The 18380-nt window shown below is 50.3% G+C and overlaps 1 protein-coding gene across 3 annotated transcripts in view; it reads left to right on the top strand.

The window, feature by feature from the left end:
- HDLBP (high density lipoprotein binding protein) overlaps positions 1–18380 on the top strand; it is a 40140-nt gene extending 21760 nt beyond the window's left edge. For all 3 annotated transcript variants that reach the window (XM_055724132.1, XM_055724130.1, XM_055724131.1), the window contains exons 6-28: positions 1311–1517; positions 1981–2196; positions 2666–2872; positions 3087–3194; positions 3754–3858; positions 4317–4395; positions 5067–5206; positions 5512–5616; positions 5874–5987; positions 6318–6404; positions 6570–6701; positions 7004–7222; positions 8044–8265; positions 8496–8714; positions 9413–9551; positions 10268–10422; positions 11053–11157; positions 11865–11999; positions 12589–12732; positions 12925–13110; positions 14499–14615; positions 15085–15213; positions 15944–18380. In XM_055724132.1, the coding sequence (XP_055580107.1) occupies positions 1311–1517; positions 1981–2196; positions 2666–2872; positions 3087–3194; positions 3754–3858; positions 4317–4395; positions 5067–5206; positions 5512–5616; positions 5874–5987; positions 6318–6404; positions 6570–6701; positions 7004–7222; positions 8044–8265; positions 8496–8714; positions 9413–9551; positions 10268–10422; positions 11053–11157; positions 11865–11999; positions 12589–12732; positions 12925–13110; positions 14499–14615; positions 15085–15213; positions 15944–16030 (3357 nt within the window). In that variant the 3' untranslated portion in view covers positions 16031–18380. The remainder of the gene's footprint in view (positions 1–1310; positions 1518–1980; positions 2197–2665; positions 2873–3086; positions 3195–3753; positions 3859–4316; positions 4396–5066; positions 5207–5511; positions 5617–5873; positions 5988–6317; positions 6405–6569; positions 6702–7003; positions 7223–8043; positions 8266–8495; positions 8715–9412; positions 9552–10267; positions 10423–11052; positions 11158–11864; positions 12000–12588; positions 12733–12924; positions 13111–14498; positions 14616–15084; positions 15214–15943) is intronic.

Here is an 18380-nt window from a genome sequence, read left to right as displayed (position 1 = left end):
CTGTGCTTTTCCTGAAGTCCTTCAGAGGAGAATGTGGAAGGCTGGGAGAAAGAAAAGTAGAGAAAAGGAAGTCCTGCCACAAGCCGAAAGCTTCGGGTCACGGTTCTGCATTGTGTAACTCAAGCCACACTGGTAAGGAGCCACAAACCTGTTGTTTAAGTTGCTTCAGTCCTCTAGGTTTTGACCTCTTACCTTAAGATTCTTGAGCTCATAATCAAGGTGGTAGCTCTTGTTAGGATGTATCGCAGCCAGGTGTTACAGTGTGTTTTAAAGTATAATGTCAAAGATAGTTAATGCGATGTTAATACCATGTCTGCTTAGTGCTGTTCAGCCCCTGTGTCATACCCTGCCAGAGGAAAGAGAAAGGAACAAAACTACATAATGTGCATCTGAAAAAACAGTTCAGGTCATACCACCACAGATCCATGAGCCACTGTTCTTAAATATACCTCCTACTGCCCTGGTCCCAGGTCTGGAAGGTGTGTCTGTATTCCAGCTTCTCTGAGGCTTGGCTGGCTCCAGTACAGGTACACAGAGCTGAAAAGTCACACCAAGTGATCTTTTATTTTTTCTATTGTAGCTTAATTTGTAATTGTCTGATTGCTGTTAGTAGTTACATAATCACAGGAATCAAGAGCACGATAGCAGTCGTCAGCTACCAGACCTGTAAAAACTCAGTGAGAAGGGAAGAAGTCAGGAACCCCTTTTATAGACCAGCCCTTTAATAGTAGATTGAGAGAAGCTCTTGGGACCCCTTTTCCATGTGGGGCCTTCTAGAAGCAGTCCCAGGAGCAGCATGTGCTACACTGAAGACACCTTACCACTAAGTAGCGGTAAGCATCTTCTAGCTGCCTGCCTCCTGGAGTAGGTTTCTGGTGTTGAATTTCTGTTTCCTAGGAGTCATACTGCATGTCTTGTTCTCTGTAGCCTTGGCAGCAGATGTCAGAGTTCAGATAAACTCCACCTGTGAGCTGTCATCTCAGTTGTTGTCTGGTGTACTGATGCAGTGTCTTACACTGGAGGAGAGGCACCTCCTCATCTGTATCTAAAGGCCTTTGCTAATTCAGAGTGCTACTCCTGCGCAAACAGAAGGGTTTTGAGGGAAAGGTGGGGTTTATACCCCTGGTATATAGGCACTGTAGATCAACTGGTACAATGTCAGCCCTCAAACAAAATGTGCTGGGAAGGCGTTGTGTTTGCTCCTCAGTAGTACCACTGAGCAGCATCTAACTTGCTTTCCCTGGCTCTGTTCCTGTGGATCTGCCAGTGCAGGCAAGGCTTTTCACAGATGCTTGGTTCTCGTGTTGCAGGCTTCAGCGACAGTTGCCATCCCCAAGGAGCACCACCGTTTTGTCATTGGAAAGAATGGTGAGAAGCTGCAGGACCTGGAGCTCAAAACTGCAACTAAAATCCAGATCCCCCGCCCAGATGACCCCAGCAACCAGATCAAGATCACCGGCACTAAAGAAGGGATTGAGAAGGCCCGGCACGAGATCCTGCTTATCTCTGCTGAGCAGGTACCTCAGTACAGTGATCTCTCTCATGGCATTAGCTGGTCAGCTATTTTGCTTCCCCATGGTATAGTCGAAGTTTGTAGCCACCGTGGCTAATGTTAGTCTGAATGGAGACTTATACTGTGCCACTCGCCGGCTGTATGAGCACCGCTGCCAGGTCCTGCAACTTCTTGTGCTCGTTTTGTCCATCTCTGAAGTCAAAACAAGCATTTGATAGTTGAAGTGAAGTGTCTTAGGTGCCAGCTGAGATAAGGCAGGAGATCACAGGGGTGAGTATTGTAAATAAGGAGCAGCAGCAGCAACCGTATTTGTAGATTGAAAGAGGTGGAGATCTACAAGCCCGCAAACTGAGAAGGTTGCTTGGGCCAGAGTGTCAGGCAGGACAGCCCTGGGAACTTAGCTGTGCCTGGCAGAGACTGTAATATAGAGGGCAGTTCCCACCAAGGTCTGTTGTGGGCTCTTCCAGGATAAGCGTGCCGTGGAGCGGCTGGACGTGGAGAAAGTGTACCACCCTTTCATTGCTGGCCCTTACAACAAGCTGGTGAGTGAGCTCATGCAGGACACAGGGACGCGCATCAACATTCCTCCACCCAGCGTCAACAAGACAGAGATAGTCTTCACAGGAGAAAAGGAGCAGCTAGCCCAGGCTGTGGCTCGAGTTAAGAAGATCTATGAGGAGAAGGTACGGATGGTCCATAAAGCTTCCCACCTTCCCCTGGCACCTGCTCCTAGGCACTCTTCCCTTCTTGTTCTACTTTTGTGCATCCCTCTGTTGCATCTGGCTCAGCAGCCCTTGCAGTACATGACCCCGAATCTTACCATTTCCTCACTCAGCAGAGTGGGAGCTGGGCTGATACTATCAGGGAGGTGACAGATTTCTCGCTTTTCTGTATCGTGGGACTTAGCAGGCCACCAAGAGCTCCCCGGGCTCTTGTTCACACCGGTGCTACTAAGGAAGGTTAGAAGTGTGACGTCTACAGTGGTGGCCAGCTGACAGTATCAAAGTTGCTACATAAGTAGAAGTTGCTGAAGAGTGAATGTCACTCCAGTTTATTTCCCACAGCCAACGTTGCTGTGAATATCCTTGTTGTGGGTTGTTGGGCTGTTTTTCCTTGTGGAAAATATATTTCCTTTCCTGTTTTTCCCTATAGAAAAAGAAGACTACTACCATTGCAGTGGAGGTGAAGAAGTCCCAGCACAAGTATGTCATCGGCCCCAAGGGGAATTCCCTGCAGGAGATCTTGGAGAAGACTGGAGTCTCTGTCGAGATCCCACCCACTGACAGTAGCTCGGAGACGGTGATACTGCGAGGCGAGCCTGAAAAACTTGGGCAAGCATTGACTGAAGTCTATGCAAAGGTACTGACAAGATGGGCTAGGCCTCCTTTGAAGGTCCCATGAAGATACATTTGTGAGCACTGACAGGTGTAGCGGGGGTGGTCTCTCTTGGGCCATTAGAGGTGCAGCTTAGAAGTCAATACCGGAGGTGCAGCATGGGAATTGGAACAGAATTGTTGTGAAGGCCTCTTCCAGTTTGTCCATCAAACAGCTGCTCTGTTTTTCTGTCTCTCAGGCCAACAGTTTTACCGTCTCCTCGGTCTCTGCCCCCTCTTGGCTTCATCGTTTCATTATTGGAAAGAAAGGACAGAACCTGGCCAAAATAACTCAGCAGATGCCAAAGGTATGGATGAGCTGGTTAGCTTAGCACCCCCAGCGTAGAAAAAGGTTTAGTCCAGATCACTCGTCACGGAAGAGAGAGGTGTCTTCTAGCGTGGGTAAACCCAGGGGGAAATGACACAGATCTTTGCTGTTCAAGGGAACCCTCTCTTTTACTGCTGCAAACACTGCTCCTCCTATGTTATTGTCATGGTTGAGCCCTTCCAAGGAAGCTTTATGTGGTGCTGTTTTGAGAACTGATGTAGTAGGATACCTGGAAATGCCGACTGCAACAAGGCTTCTCCCTGGTGAGTTAGATGGTATCTAGATAAAGGCTAGATGAGTAACTTCTCCAAAGCCCTTGCAGACTCCGGGACAGCACCAGAGCCTTGGGCTCTAGGCACTGCCATATGGCCAAAATTGTTAAGTTACTGACTTCTAAAATTGCGGGAATTTTGTTTGTACTTTTTGGGAAGGAGCGCATCTCTTAGTGGCAGGGATCGATGGTGTAGGCCTGACCGACAGCATTGGCCTGGCTTCGATCTTGGAAAATTCTTAAGAGATTCATTGTCTTTCATCTCAAGGTTCACATTGAATTCACTGAAGGAGAGGATAAAATCACTTTGGAAGGACCTACAGAGGATGTGAATGTGGCTCAGGAACAGATTGAAGTCATGGTCAAGGATCTGGTGAGTTGGTATTATTAGTTCCAGTAAGAAACTGGGGGAAGAAGGGGCAACAGAGCAGAGATGATCAGGTGTTTATCACATCCATATGATGTCTTGACATGCTTAATAGAACTTGCAGAAGACAAATTGTGTGGCAGGTGGATGAGACCCCCTTGGTTATGAAACTCATCCATAGCATTCTTAAAAAATGAGCAGCTGGTCTTAAATTTTTTGATAGAGAGAAGGAAGGATTCTCCTTGTTATAGCTGGAGAGGCACATAAATTAGTCTTTTAAATGTTTCATGAGCATAATGCTCTCTTCTCAAACCAGAGGAATGCTTGTGCTCTGCTTAATAGCAGGAGAAGTGCTTGTAGCTGACTGCTGGTGAGTCAGTGCCGATACTGGCAGTAGGCAGTTACTTAGGGCACGAGGCAGAAGCCGTGGCCTACCCTACCTGGCCCTATACAATTCTTTTTAGATCAACCGGATGGATTACGCAGAAATCAACGTTGACCACAAATTCCACCGACACCTCATTGGCAAGAATGGAGCTAACAGTAAGTGGAGTGCCTTTCTAGTCCTTCCCATGCTCAGACTCTCCATGTTTAGTAGATCGTATCGGGGGCTGTGTAGCTCACCCAGTGTGCTGTCTCCATCACATTTCCTCTGCTTTTCTGGAGTGGTGGTGGTACAAGGAGATAAATGGGCAGTGAGGCCTTGCAATGGCTTTAATGTGTGAAAGTATCTTGGGAGCTTGAACAGTAGCGGAATTACTTTGATGTGTCCTGGAGGAAATGTTTTGAATTTTTTTTTGTTATAATTATTTTGAAGTTGCTCTGTGTGGATTACATTTTAGCAGCCAGTTGTGGGTGGTGGAAATCTGCTTGGTGAGCTTCTCCCCAGAAAAGAATTTGGGATAGAAATGAATGATTATCTTCTGCTCTAAATGTGATACTGTTTGGGGAAGAAACATGCCTCGCTCTGACAAGTGAACAATTGGCTCTGTAGATGCCACAGTATTTACTTGTACAGGTTCTTGTGTGGCACAGATCTGCTCTCGCTGAACTCCAGGGTGAAGAGGCAATTTCCCCTGTCTCAACCCTACCCCACTGAGCCCTCCTCAGAGGCAGGTTTACTTCTTAAACAGCCTCTGAGCAGTGATAATCAAGGTGCCTTGCTTCCAAGTCTTTGCCTGGCAGACTGCGTCATCACAGTCCTTGCCTTGAAGTTAACAGGATTAAGGACCTGTACAAGGTGTCTGTGCGCATTCCCCCGGACAATGAGAAGAGCAACCTGATCAGAATTGAAGGAGACCCACAGGGGGTCCAACAGGCCAAGAAAGAGCTGCTGGAACTCGCTTCCCGTATGGTAAGTGAGTAGGATGTGATGTTTGGGAGACTGCAGGGTTTGGGCTCTCGTGTTCCCTTGTAACCTTCTGGTGCGAGTGTGCGCCCCTTGCCCACCGAGCACTTGGGTCTCATGACAAGTGCAAGTTCCTCTTCGCAAACGTCTTCCTCTGTTCCCTTGGGTAGCCCTTCTCTGTCAACCTAGAGTGAATGTTGTCTAGAGAAAAGAGGGACAGTGCTGGCAAGTAAACTGTCAGGCAGCAAACTGGTAATTAAAAGTATATGGCTCTCCTGCTGAACACTCAGTGTGAGCTCTGTTCTCATCAGGAAAATGAACGCACCAAGGACCTAATCATTGAACAGAAATTCCACCGGACCATCATTGGACAGAAGGGTGAGCGGATCCGGGAAATCCGGGAGAAATTCCCAGAGGTAAGGCTTTTTAGGAATCCAGAGGGGTTATTTCCTACATGGTTAGTAGGCCTGTCGTCACTGAAGTCGTAACTTTAGTGGCTCTGTAGCTCAGAGAAGTGTCTGAGAAGATAGTTCTTTTAGCTAGAGGCCGCTAACACCGTTACCCTTTTTTGAATGGGAAAAGGGAATGTGTAGGATCCCCCCAACCTTTGCATGTGTCTGACACAAGGGTTCTTGCATTTGCTTGAGTTGACTATAAATGACCGCTCCTGCAGGTTATCATCAACTTCCCAGACCCTGCACACAAGAGTGACATCGTCCAACTGAGAGGTCCCAAAAATGAGGTGGAGAAGTGCACCAAGTACATGCAAAAGATGGTGGCAGACCTGGTAAGGAGGTCTTCTGTCTGCTGTTCCCTCCTACGTGCCTGGATAACCCTGGGGCAAAGCAGAGCTCTACTGGCTTGGGTAGAGCTAAAACACCTCAAGAGGGAGGGAGCTGTTGACGCTGTTTTGGCTGAATCGAGGCAGGGGGGTAGTACCTGTTATTGAAGGCTATAGGGGAACGTACTTGCCTTTGTTTATTCTTGCAAGTCTCTCGTATAGAGAACTTCCTTGGGTCTAAGCCTGTTGTCAGAAGCTTGTTTATCAGAGTTCCTGAGATCAGGCCTCACTTCCACGACAGCATAAACTTCAGTTCTCTCTTCCTTTCTCCCTTAGGTTGAAAACAGCTTTTCTATTTCTGTCCCCATCTTCAAACAGTTCCACAAGAACATCATAGGGAAAGGAGGTGCCAACATCAAGAAGGTGAGATATTTTTCCTATCTCAAGTGCTTATGATGATCACTGCCTGCAGCAAAATCCCACTGGATGCTCTCTCCTGCTCATTGGTGATGTCAAATATAGCCTGCAAGGGCTTTTTTCTGACATGGGACACTTCTGAGATGATTTTTTTTTTTTCCTTTGTGGCAGATTCGTGAAGAAAGCAACACCAAAATTGATCTCCCAGCAGAGAACAGCAACTCGGAGACAATTGTTATCACAGGCAAGAGGGCAAACTGTGAGGCTGCTCGCCACAGGATTCTTGCCATCCAGAAGGAGCTGGTAAGTGAAGCAACTGGCCTTTTGCGGTTGAGGGACCGAAAAATGTTGCTAGAAGACAGAGATACAGACGTGGTTGTATTGGGTGAGGGCAGGGAGGAGACAAATGTGTCAGTCTGTTTTTGACTCATAAACCTAAGTTTGTGGCTGATCCTGTCAGGAGTAGCCAGTCTAAAACCCCTCTGGTCAGGCATTTCTTCCAGATCTATAAAGCTCCTAGCAAGGTGGGAGTTAGAGGGTAAGCAGAGTGGGTGCAAACACATTTGTGCAGCTTGACTCAAGAGGCTGGTACTGTCCTGTCTTAGGCCAACATCACAGAGGTGGAGGTCTCTATTCCTTCCAAACTGCACAATTCCCTCATTGGTGCCAAAGGCCGCTTCATCCGTTCCATCATGGAGGAGTGTGGTGGAGTCCACATCCACTTCCCCACCGAGGGCTCTGGCAGTGACACCGTGACCATCAGGGGCCCAGCACAGGATGTGGAGAAAGCCAAGAAACAGCTGCTGCATCTGGCAGAGGAGAAGGTGAGACTTGTCTCATAGGGGAAGGAGCAGATTGTTTGGGCTAGCTGTTTTTTTGGGGGTGTTGAAGTGTTTCCCCCTGCCTCTGGCAGGGGACAACCTAATCCTCTTTCAAGGGATTTGAGTACAGTTTGGATGATGAAAAAACTATGCTTCCATCCTTGTGAAAATTAGTTCTTCCCCCATGTGTAGAACTGGCTGTAATGCTTCTCTGCCCAGGCTGGAGACATACTCAAAGAGTTAAGGCTCCCTGCTCCTGTGGTGTGAATGCTGTTGGGTATCCACAGTTCTCCAAAACAGCCTACTCTGCATGTCTCCTTTACTTTTTTCTTGATCTCTGAATTCCAGCTCCAGTTCTTCCATTTCACTGCATATATCCAGGTTTGAGAACGTTGGGTGACCAAACCTTGCCCTGAGTTGTGACTGATTGGTTATTTTAACAGCGAGAAAAAACCCTTTCTAATATCAGCATGTCAACATGTTCTCCTGATCAGTTGGTTGCCTCTGCTGCCTGGCTTGCAGCAGTTGGTTAGCAAATGGTTATGCTGCCTTGTGTGAGTGTCAGACCCTTCTATTTTCGGCTCATATTCTCACCATTTGTGCTGCATGTAGAGTTGTCTTTTCAGCCCTGAGAACATCTTTTGGGTAACATTTTTAATTTAAGACATTGTAAACCTTTTTGACTTTTGACAGCGCGCTGCATCTACTTTGTTCTTGCAGTGCTGTGTATGTGGGTGCAGATAACATAACTCCATGCTTACTATGGATGCTGATCTGTACTTTCTACATATTGACATGTTTCATGGGTATCTGACTCCTTTCAGCAAACAAAGAGTTACACTGTGGACCTTCGTGCAAAGCCAGAGTACCACAAATTCCTTATTGGTAAGGGTGGTGGCAACATCCGTAAGGTGCGTGACAACACTGGGGCCCGCATCATCTTCCCAACCTCTGAGGACAAAGATCAGGAGCTGATTACTATCATGGGAACGGAGGAGGCTGTCAAAGAGGCACAGAAGGAGTTGGAGGCCCTCATCAAGAACCTGGTATGAACTATTTTTTCTACTTCCTTGCCTATCATGGTAGCAAGATGTAACGAGTCAGTGTGAAAGACCTGCTTGTCCTAAAACCATCTGCTGCCCTTCATGGTAGCTCAGGAAGATCCTCCTTGCTGTTACTTGTTGGGGTAAGGTTGTAAACTGATTGTGGTTGAGTGCAGCAAACTTGTGCTTATCACCAGGACAGGCAGGATTGACTGGCTGTCATCTGTTGGCAGGATAATGTGGTTGAAGACTCCATGGTGGTTGACCCCAAGCACCACCGCCACTTTGTCATCCGGAGAGGGCAAGTTCTGCGTGAGATTGCAGATGAGTATGGTGGTGTGATGGTCAGCTTCCCACGCTCTGGCACCCAGAGCGACAAAGTCACTCTCAAGGGAGCCAAGGACTGTGTGGAGGCAGCCAAGAAACGCATTCAGGAGATCATTGAGGACCTGGTACGTTGCAGGAAAAGTCTCTTCTATACTTAGTTGATTCAGCAGTGCCCTCCTTGAATCTGCTGTACAGCCAAGCGTCATGTGAACAAGTCTCACAGTAGTTCTGGGATTTGAAGCTTGGCTATCAACATACAGGGTCTGCAGATGTTAGATCCCAGCCTGACGAATGGCAGCTGACTCCAGAATGGCAATACTGTATGAATGAATTGCCTCCTCTGACCGTCATCTTAGTTTTTAGGAGCGGAAACAGGAGACCCTTCCTTGATGTACTTCTAGGTATTAAAAGACTGAAGCCTTCTTGTGGCCTTTGGTAGTGGTTGCTCTCTGGGGTTTCCTGTGCTGTTAGTATTGACTTTTGGAAGCAGCCAGCTGTTAAACCTGTTCTCTTCCCTTCCTTCCTTCTTTTATCTTTTTCCTTTCTTCTAATGCTTCCTCCCCTTCAGGGCAATAGAGAGCTTGAGCTGTGGTCTCAGAAGCCTTTAATATCATGGGCTGGAGGCAGCCTTCATTAAGAAATCCTCTGCTAACTTTTCTGAGAGAAGAAAGAATCTAGGAAACTTTCAGTTCTTCCCCTGCCAGCAGCTGTTATCTTTTCTAACTCCTCTCTATGTCCGTTACGGATTTCACCATGCACGAGCATCCTGTTCTCTGGTGTGAAAGAGGCTGTGTCACAGTAAAACAACTCTCCTTTCTCATAGGAAGCTCAAGTGACAATCGAGTGCACCATCCCACAAAAGTTCCACCGCTCCATTATGGGCCCCAAAGGATCCCGGATCCAGCAGATCACCCGGGACTATGGTGTGCAGATCAAGTTCCCTGACAGGGAGGAGAACCCAGGTATACCTGTGGATGCATGTTTGCATGGCATTTGGGGTAGTGCAGCCTACATTCCGTATCAGTGGAGATGTTATGTGTAAAATTGATGTAGAACTGATCCCAGGTGTTCCCTGCAGCGTCCTTGAATCTGGGCTTAGCATCAGCCTTGCCCTCTTGGAACGAGGGAATAATTTTGTGACGTAAAACTGCAGGCCTAGGCGTTCTGAATGTGCTCTCACCACACAGTGCAGGGAGTATGAGGACCTACTCTGGCAAAAAAGGTTTACCAAGGTCTCTCTGAGCTCTCATGCGTTTGTTGCTGGGTGTACTGAACTCAGCACAACTGGGGCCTGCTGCATACTGCAGCCGAGCACCAGCCAGCCTGCTGTGACATCCAGTGCTGTGCTGTTGAGCTTCTGTGTTGGAGAGGAAACTGCCAGCCTCACTAACAGCCTCTGCTTCCACAGTGCAGCTGCAGGTCCTTCCTGTGCAGGCAGAGGCATTATCAGCGCTGTGCAGAGAGGTGTGGAGCAGACATCTCAGTGGATGTCCTTGTTCTGCTCATTCCAGGCCAAGCCATGGCAAGCTGCCTGTGCTAGGAGTGACCTCCTCCATAGCAGGCAGTAGTGTCTGACCATCTGTGTCAAAGCCCAGGCTAGGCCTAAGGATCTAGAGGGGAAGATAATTAGCAAGGAGTGGGCTCTGTGCGTTTAACATGAGACTTCCCATGTTTCCAGCCCCTGTTGCAGAAGCAGTTGTACAGGAGAATGGTGAGGAAGGTGGGGAAGGCAAGGATGTGAAGGATGCAGATCCCAGCTCTCCAAAGAAGTGTGATATCATCATCATCTCTGGCCGCAGGGAGAAGTGCGAGGCAGCAAAGGAGGCGCTGCAGGTATGTGGCTTTCTAAGCCCCTTAGCCCTGTAATGTAGTGATGCCCTGATGCGAGAAGCTCACTGCAGGCTTTACTGGTGGTAATAAAAGCTACTCAGTCAAGATTGCAATCCAGGTGATCACTGATGCTAACTGTAGAGTTGGTGTGTACTGCTCAAGGGAAACCCTCTGCTCCGTGATTTAGACTGGCAGCTTGAATCATAGCGCCTGACCTCGCAATTGCTAGAGCTTGTAGGCAGCCCCAAGTTATGTGCCATAGAAGCATGACATGCTTGTTTCATGGAGCACAGCTGGAAAGAGGAGTCTGGTTGGGGCCGAATCATTCTAACTTTAGCAGACCTTGCCATGCTTCTTTAGTGATGTTTCCCATGTCTCTGCTAGATGGAAGCCAAGGATGTGCAAACGGCCTGTCCCCAGAGGCAGGTTTTAAGATGGCTTGTTTGGAAAAAATGCTTTAACACCCAACAAGTCATCTTGGTGTTCGCAGCTGTGTTCTCTTTTCCTGTAGAGTTTGTATCCTGACTACAAAGGAATGTACCTCAGTTCAGCAACACGTTCTTTTGGGCAAGTATATGGCAAGCTGACAGACACTAGAAAGACTTCTGGTAAACTTTGCTCCCTCCCCTGCAGGCTCTGGTTCCTGTCACCATTGAGGTGGAAGTTCCCTTTGATCTTCACCGTTACATCATTGGTCAGAAAGGAAGTGGGATTCGCAAAATGATGGATGAGTTTGAAGTAAGTTGTGGCCCTTCCTCCCATCTCCTCTGTCCTGGAGAATCTAAGCGACCATGTCTGTGGCGGTGGCAGTCAGGTGGGACGTACTCAGGACTGTTGTGGCTTGGCCAGGAAATATACAGGCTCTGTAGGAAGAAAATGATTCAGTCCCTGGCTCCAGGACTCAATAGGTTTCACGCTGAAGCTGTATGGCTGGTGTTGATGCATTGAGTGTTGCATGACCAGTGTGAGAACAGTTTTCCTCCTAGGCCATGGGAAACATCTCTGCTGTGCCTGCTACCTGTTTGGGAGAATTCCCCAGAAGCCCACAGAGACTCTTGGGGCTGACACAGGTTGGCTGCAGACAGCGCTACTGAACACGTATTTGTTTCCTAGCCTCTCCAGGCTGACAGACACTGGTGAGGGGCTGAAGCCCTGCAGCACTGCAATCTGATAATGGCTGAAGAAACAGGTTTCTATTAAAAAACCGTCTAGTCCTGGGCAACTGACTCTAGGTGGCCCTGCTTGAGCAGGGGGGTTGGACCAGATGACCTCCAGAGGTCCCTGCCAGCCTCAGCCATTCTGCGAGTCTGTGGTTTAGGCTGTCTGGATGGGAGCTGGTCTTGGCAGCAGGAGAGATCAGCGAGATGCCAACCTGCAGTGACAGGCATCACAAGTGATACAAAACGAGTAGTGATACAAAATGATAATTGCTACTTGTCACTCAGGTGAACATCCAGGTCCCTGCTCCTGAGCTGCAGTCAGATATCATCACCATCACTGGGCTGGCCACCAACCTGGACCGTGCCAAGGCCGGGCTGATGGAAAGAGTGAAGGAGCTGCAGGCTGAACAAGAGGATCGGGTAAGGCCTGTGCCTGTCCTCCTTCCTTCCAGCCAATCAAGGCTTTAGCCTCTGGGTGTTCCTTTCAGAAGTTGCAGACTCCTTGAGCCCTTCACTTTTTAAGAGCACCCTTAGTTGCTCTGTGGGTATGGGGTGCTCATAAGTGCGTTACCCAAATGTCAGTCATTTAACATGAACTGACAGGAGGATTTTGAGATTCTGCGTAGGTAACTTTGGACTGTCCAGGGCTCTGTCACACCTTCATGTACCTTTGAGACACTGCAGGGTGGGAACCTCGTTGTGCTGGGAGTCTCTTTGTACCTGTTCTCATTGAATTCTTATCATAGCTCTGAATAAACAGGTGAGGAATGAGTTGGATGGTTGTTTGCTACTTGTAGTTTCCCGCCCAACTTGGCGAAAGCACAAGGCCCTAGCAAATGGATACCTTGGGTACTTCTCTGTAGCCGTGTACACTCAAGCATGGCCCTGCAGAATCTGTTCCTTGCAGCTCAGAAGCCAGAAGGAGATGCTGGCACTTTAGATCGACATCACTGGACTAGCTGTGGTTTGTTCCCTGCTGTTGTATCTCACTCTGCTTCTCCTGTTCTAGGCCTTGCGAAGCTTCAAGCTGACAGTCACTGTGGATCCCAAGTATCATCCTAAAATCATTGGGCGGAAGGGAGCAGTGATCACCCAGATACGCACAGAGCATGAGGTCAACATCCAGTTCCCCGACAAGGATGATGAAAGCCAGGTGAGAGGTCAAGAGAGGGTGCAAGGAGGGATGCTGTTTGTCTCTAAGCATAGGAAGCACAACATGTTCTCTGGGGCTCCAAACTCCCTACGCTGCTTTTGGATAAGGTGGAGGGTATGAGGGAGTAGCAGGGAGGAGGCTTGCTCAGCTGCTTATGAGCCTGGTCTCTTCACACATTTGCCTGTGCCCCAGGCCCAAGACCAGATCACCATCACTGGCTATGAGAAGAATGCCGAGGCTGCCCGGGATGCCATCATGAAGATCGTTGGTGAGCTGGAGCAGATGGTCTCTGAGGATGTGACTCTGGACCATCGTGTTCACGCACGCATCATTGGTGCACGTGGTAAAGCCATCCGCAAGATCATGGATGAGTTCAAGGTGAGCAGTGGAGCAATGCAGCACAGGTTGGGCAGGGCCCGGATGGCCACTGGTGCCACTTGCTCACTGCACTAAGAGCTTAGTAGCAGCTTGGCACTAGGGGCTGAATTCAGGAGTGTGAGGCTCACATCTTGTGGTCCTCCTGTCTTTTGCTTTTTGAGCACCTCCAGTTCTGTCTCCACAAGCTTATGAGCAGAATCCCGGGGCTAGGGCATTCCGGTATGCCCTGGGCAGCTGGGCTATCTGAAGGTGGAGTATCCCCACATGACCTCAGCTGCGAGTCACCCTTCTTCTGGGAGCTCGGCAGGGAGGAGGCCGAGCTCTTCCTGTCCTGCTGGAACACAGCCGGAAGAGGAACCTGGAAATGCTTCCTTGATGCTCTGGGGTAGCCCTGCAAACAGCTCTGAGCTCTGTCCCTCTGTGCAGCCCTTTTAGTGGGTTTCTTGCAGACAGGGTCCCAGATAGCCTTCAAAGGGAGAAGGCGGTTATATCAGTTACTCTGTTACTGGAAGCGGACAGCCAGGCCTGTTGCTGGGGGGGCTCTGCAAGGAAACTTTTCAGACCCCCCAACTTGAGTTTCACTCGAGGAAGTCATCTGGATTTCTTTGTCTCTCTAGGCCACTGTTGATTCCCTTGACTTTGGGAATCTTGAGTCACTCTCAGGGCTCCAGATGTGGCAAAGTCAGTTGACTATGGGAGGGCCAGGGACCTTTGCTCCTGACAGCGTGTGGCAGTAGCGGCGTGCTTTACTGCAGTGGCAGTAGTGAATGTGAATCCAGAGTGATGAAGCTTTGGAGACTTGCATCTTGGCTGGGCTCCGTTACTGAAACAAGCTGTTTGGCTCCCAAATGAGCAGCCTTTGGTTGTGGCCCTGTCTTACGTGGCTTCCCTGCACCCATCTGGAAAGCAAGCTGTGAGAGAGTTCTGTGGGTATCTACAGGGTACACCAAGCCAGCTCCATAAAATGATTGTCAGCTGGGATTACTCTCTCTGTGGAGGAGACAGCTTACCGTGCTTCATGCTAGTGGCTTGATGGTGAAAATGCAGCAGTGTGAGGACACTGCCTGGAAATGCAGGCCTGTCGTGTCTCTGCTGCAAGTGCTGCACAGAGAGCAGTGGGCCTCTGGGCAATCGGCACAGCAGAGGCTGCTGGAAGAAGACGGGTCGTTACTCCAAGCTCGGTTCTGTCTCCCTTCGCAGGGGGAACCAGACAAGCTTTGGGGCCAGGTATATGTCATTGCACCCCCCAGCATCTGAACTATGGAGGTCCTAAACAGACTTGGGGCAGTGAACAGATCAGGGCCTTCCTCTTCTGTGATTCTAATGATGAGGGTGTGGGGAGTCTGTGGCTTTTCAAATCAAGTCCCATCCTGTTCCTTGTGTTGCAGGTGGATATTCGCTTTCCTCAGAGTGGAGCTCCTGACCCCAACTGTGTGACTGTAACAGGACTCCCTGAGAACGTGGAAGAAGCTATCGATCACATCCTAAACTTGGAGGAGGAATATGTAAGTGTTCAGCTAGTCTGTGCAGGGGCTTAGCAGGATTTCCTCCGCCAGAGAGCTGAATGTCTGAACTATCTCCATGTGGTATTTTCTACCACTGTGTCTGAGACCTTGAGCCCTGCGCAGGTGGCAGTCAGCCCTTATCTGCAACTGTCCCTCAGACCAGCTGGGTGCAGAGCCTCTGGCTTTGCTCCGCAAAGCAGTGCAAGAACTGACCCCAGTGTCCAGGAGAGGACAATGAAGGAGAATGCTGGGACACCACCAGGATGTGCACATGCTTGCCTTCCTGCAGCTTGTATCATTTAGGAGTTGGTGGCTGTTAGACTAGTGCAGAAGCACTGTGTTCTGTCATCGGAGAACAGGCTGGTGACCTTGGATGGGTTGCAGCGCGGCAAGATGGCAGGGGGGAGGCGTGTTGTACCAGTTTGAGGAACTGTCAAGATTCCCCCCTAACTAGGCTGTGTCACTGCAGCTTGCAGATGTGGTGGACAACGAGGCAATGCAGGTGTACATGAAGCCCTCTTCACATGAAGAGTCCAAGGCCCCATCCAAGGGCTTTGTGGTGAGAGATGCCCCTTGGGCCACTGTCAACAATGAGAAGGTGAGTGCTACTGCTGCTGCAGGCCTCAGAGCACGGGGCGTGTGGCACCCTCTGCCAGGGACTCTGAGGTCTGGCCCTCCTGTGTGGGCTAGGGAGACAGCACTCTCCCTTCCTTGATGGCAGAGAAGGTAGTGAAGGGCCCTCCTGCTCTTCATGGCCCATGCGAGCTGAGAGCAGGCCTGGGCTCTGCCTCTCCAGCTTCCAAAGCACTGCTGTCTCTTCCTTCCAAACGTCTTGCCCACACTGACTGCTCTCCCAGTATGGAGCGGTGGGGGTGTGGGGGGACCCTTACCAGAAAGTGCCCTGCCAGGTCTTGTTGTGTTTAGGAGTAGGGAATGTACCCTGGGACTTCTGACTCTGCTGCTGCAGCACAGAACTGGCTCAGTGTTGCTGGGAGCAGTGAGCTGGCACGCGCGGCGGCTCCATCCTCGGCTGCCCCGGCACTGCTGCAGGACTGGCCTCACCCCACTCCAGTGCCTGAGTTACTGAGGCTGGACCTTGGGAGCCCTTCCTCTGCCTGCCGTTTGCTCCTGTCTGCACCCTCCTAAATGTCACCTCTAGGTGGCCTGACTGTCCGCTCTGGGCAGTCCTAAAGACGTAACGATCCTTTTTGGCCCTCACCCATTGTCACTGCTCACTGGACATCAGGAATGCTGCTTAGCTCAGGGGTGCACCGTGCAGGTTTGCAGCAGGGCGGGAGCTTAACTTGTTCCCTTTTTGTTTGCTCTAGGCCCCTGATATGAGCAGTTCTGAAGACTTCCCCAGCTTTGGGGCTCAAGTGGCCCCCAAGACTCTTCCCTGGGGACCCAAACGATAATGACCTGGAAGCAGAAACTCCTCCAGCCTGCTGACCTGACACTAACCTGCCACAAATACTTCCTGTCTGAAATCTGACCCAGCGGCTGGAGCACAAGTCAATTGCCCCAAGAGGTCTCCTAATGGTGTCTGGAGTGCTAGACCCCATCCTGCTCCCCTCAGCTATCACCATGGCTAGGACTCACCCTCATCTCTTGATGGATATTCTTTCCTCCTTTGGAACAAGACTTCCACTCAGATTCAAACACTAAATGTGTGTGGTTTTGTTAGAAACTTCATAATTGACTCAAAGTGGCTAAGATTTGCAGCTTCCCAAGCGCTAGCAGAGCAATCTGCTCTCTTGAGCATGTCTTACTAGGCATTCTCGCCTTCATTAGGAGACCTCCTTTACTGTGGCTAGGAATCTACTTCCTGTCTCATGACCTCAGGAAATAAATTTCCTTGACTTTCTAAAGCCAAAACGTTTGCCCTCTTTCCTTTGTGTTTATCCCAGGCCTTACCTTACCTTTGTAGAGTGCAATCAACTTTTTTCCTTTTAACTGCCAAATATTCATTTAATGCTGATATCTGACTGTGGGGAGAGCTTAAAATAATCTAAAAGGTCAGAAACTTGCTTTCAAGGAACAAAACCTTCAATAGACTGTAGAGGCAGCAGAGATGGAAGGGACCAGAAAAACACATGGCTACCCTGGTCAGGTAAAACACCTTTGAGTGCAGCGTGTAGTGAGTGCACCCTTGCGCCCCTCCAAGCACAGTCCCAGCCTGCACACTTGACGAGTCTTCCAGTGCGTGATGACAGACCCCACTCCTAGTTCCCCACGTTCCCTCCCTTCACCCTTCCCAACAGCCAACAGCGTGAGCAGGCAGGCAAGCCAGCACATGACAGTATTTACTGGATGGGACAGATTTGGGTTGGCCAAGGTTGCTGCATGGCCCAGGAGAAGCTGTAGTCCTCTGCTAGCACTGCGGCACCTAGGCATGAGCGGTAGGGACACCTGTTACTGTTGCCTTCTTTCTACCTCAAAAGTCAGTACGATGGTGGCCTCTCGGCGTGAGTGGGCAAGCAGCTGTTCCAGCTCTTGCCCTGGCATCCAGAGCAGAAGCGTGCAGGAGAAGCAAGAGGAGCCTTTTGTTTCCAAGTGGCCGTGGGAGCTCCGCCGGAGGGAAGCCGAGCGCAGTGAGTGAGGCAGGCTGTGAGTGGGGACTGTAGGACTGCGTGCTGAGCTAGAACGGGGCTGGGCCCCAAGGCCGTAGGCGCAGCCTTGCCACAGCCCTTGGCTGCAGAGGCGGTGAGCCAGGGTTCTGCTCTGAGGGTGCTGCAGGGGCTGGCAGCGTGGTGCATTGAGCCCTCCCCGAGGCCTCCATCGTGTGGGCGGTAGAGGGTGATCCGTGCTCTGTACTGTGGGCTGCTTGCACCTAGGTCGTGCCGCGGCTTCCTCGAAGGGGGCTGCGTCCGGGCTCCTCCAGCCAGTAAGAGGAAAACCACATCTTATTGGAGGGAGTCAGGGAGCGTAGGGTCTGTTCCCTTCTTCGCCTGCCTCAGTCCTGCAGAGGCTGCAGTGTGAGCCGTTCCTCAGTCTCTGCTGCTTCAGCTCTTGGGCCAGCAGGAGTCCCTGGCCTCTCTTCTCTAGGGCTGCTTACGCAGCGAAGGCCCCAAACTCTGGCAAGCTGAGCCCAGCATTCTTGCCTTGCCCGCTGTCTGGCAGGCCTGGTGTGCCAGCGCTTCTCCTTCCCACGCCAGCTCTTCTTGGAAGAGGCTGCTATGCCGAACCAAAACCTCGCAGTGCTCTCCTTTAGTCTGAGAAACGAGTGAAGCTGACCACGACCCGTTGCAGGGCACCTGGCTGCCCTCAGAGGACAGGGTGGCCTTGCCTCCAGGGTGGGGGGCAGGGTGGGTCAGACAGAACTAGGGTGACACCCTCTCATCCGCATCTGTCAGAAAATGGTTATTACCCCTGTAGCTTAGGTCTGTCCTACGTCACCAAGCCTGTCGCCCCCTCTTCCTCTTTATGCCCCCCTGCCCCCCGTGCCCTCGCCAGTTGCACAGCTAGGCTTGAGTTACATTCGGGGCACCACCGTCTGGGCTCGTGCCCCCCAGCCCAACCCTCCACTCTAAAGAAGGTCATGAAGTGATTGTACCTAGTACTGTCGCGCCACCGCCCTCCTTCCGCAGCAGACTGTGGCATGTGTCCATTTCCTCTCTTTGACGTCTTCCATATTGTACGTTTCCATAGCAATGATCCCTTGGCCTTAACTTTGGAATTTGGAGACTATATGCAAACATGTAAAAAGGCTCATGAGTATGGATGACACTGGAATTTTATAAATTCTAAAATAAAACCTGAAACAGC

The sequence above is a fragment of the Falco cherrug genome, chromosome 11, assembly GCF_023634085.1.
Source record: "Falco cherrug isolate bFalChe1 chromosome 11, bFalChe1.pri, whole genome shotgun sequence".
NCBI classification, from domain to species: Eukaryota; Metazoa; Chordata; class Aves; order Falconiformes; family Falconidae; genus Falco; species Falco cherrug.
Note: the sequence above shows the minus strand (reverse complement) of the source record. Positions and strands in the feature narration are given on the sequence as shown.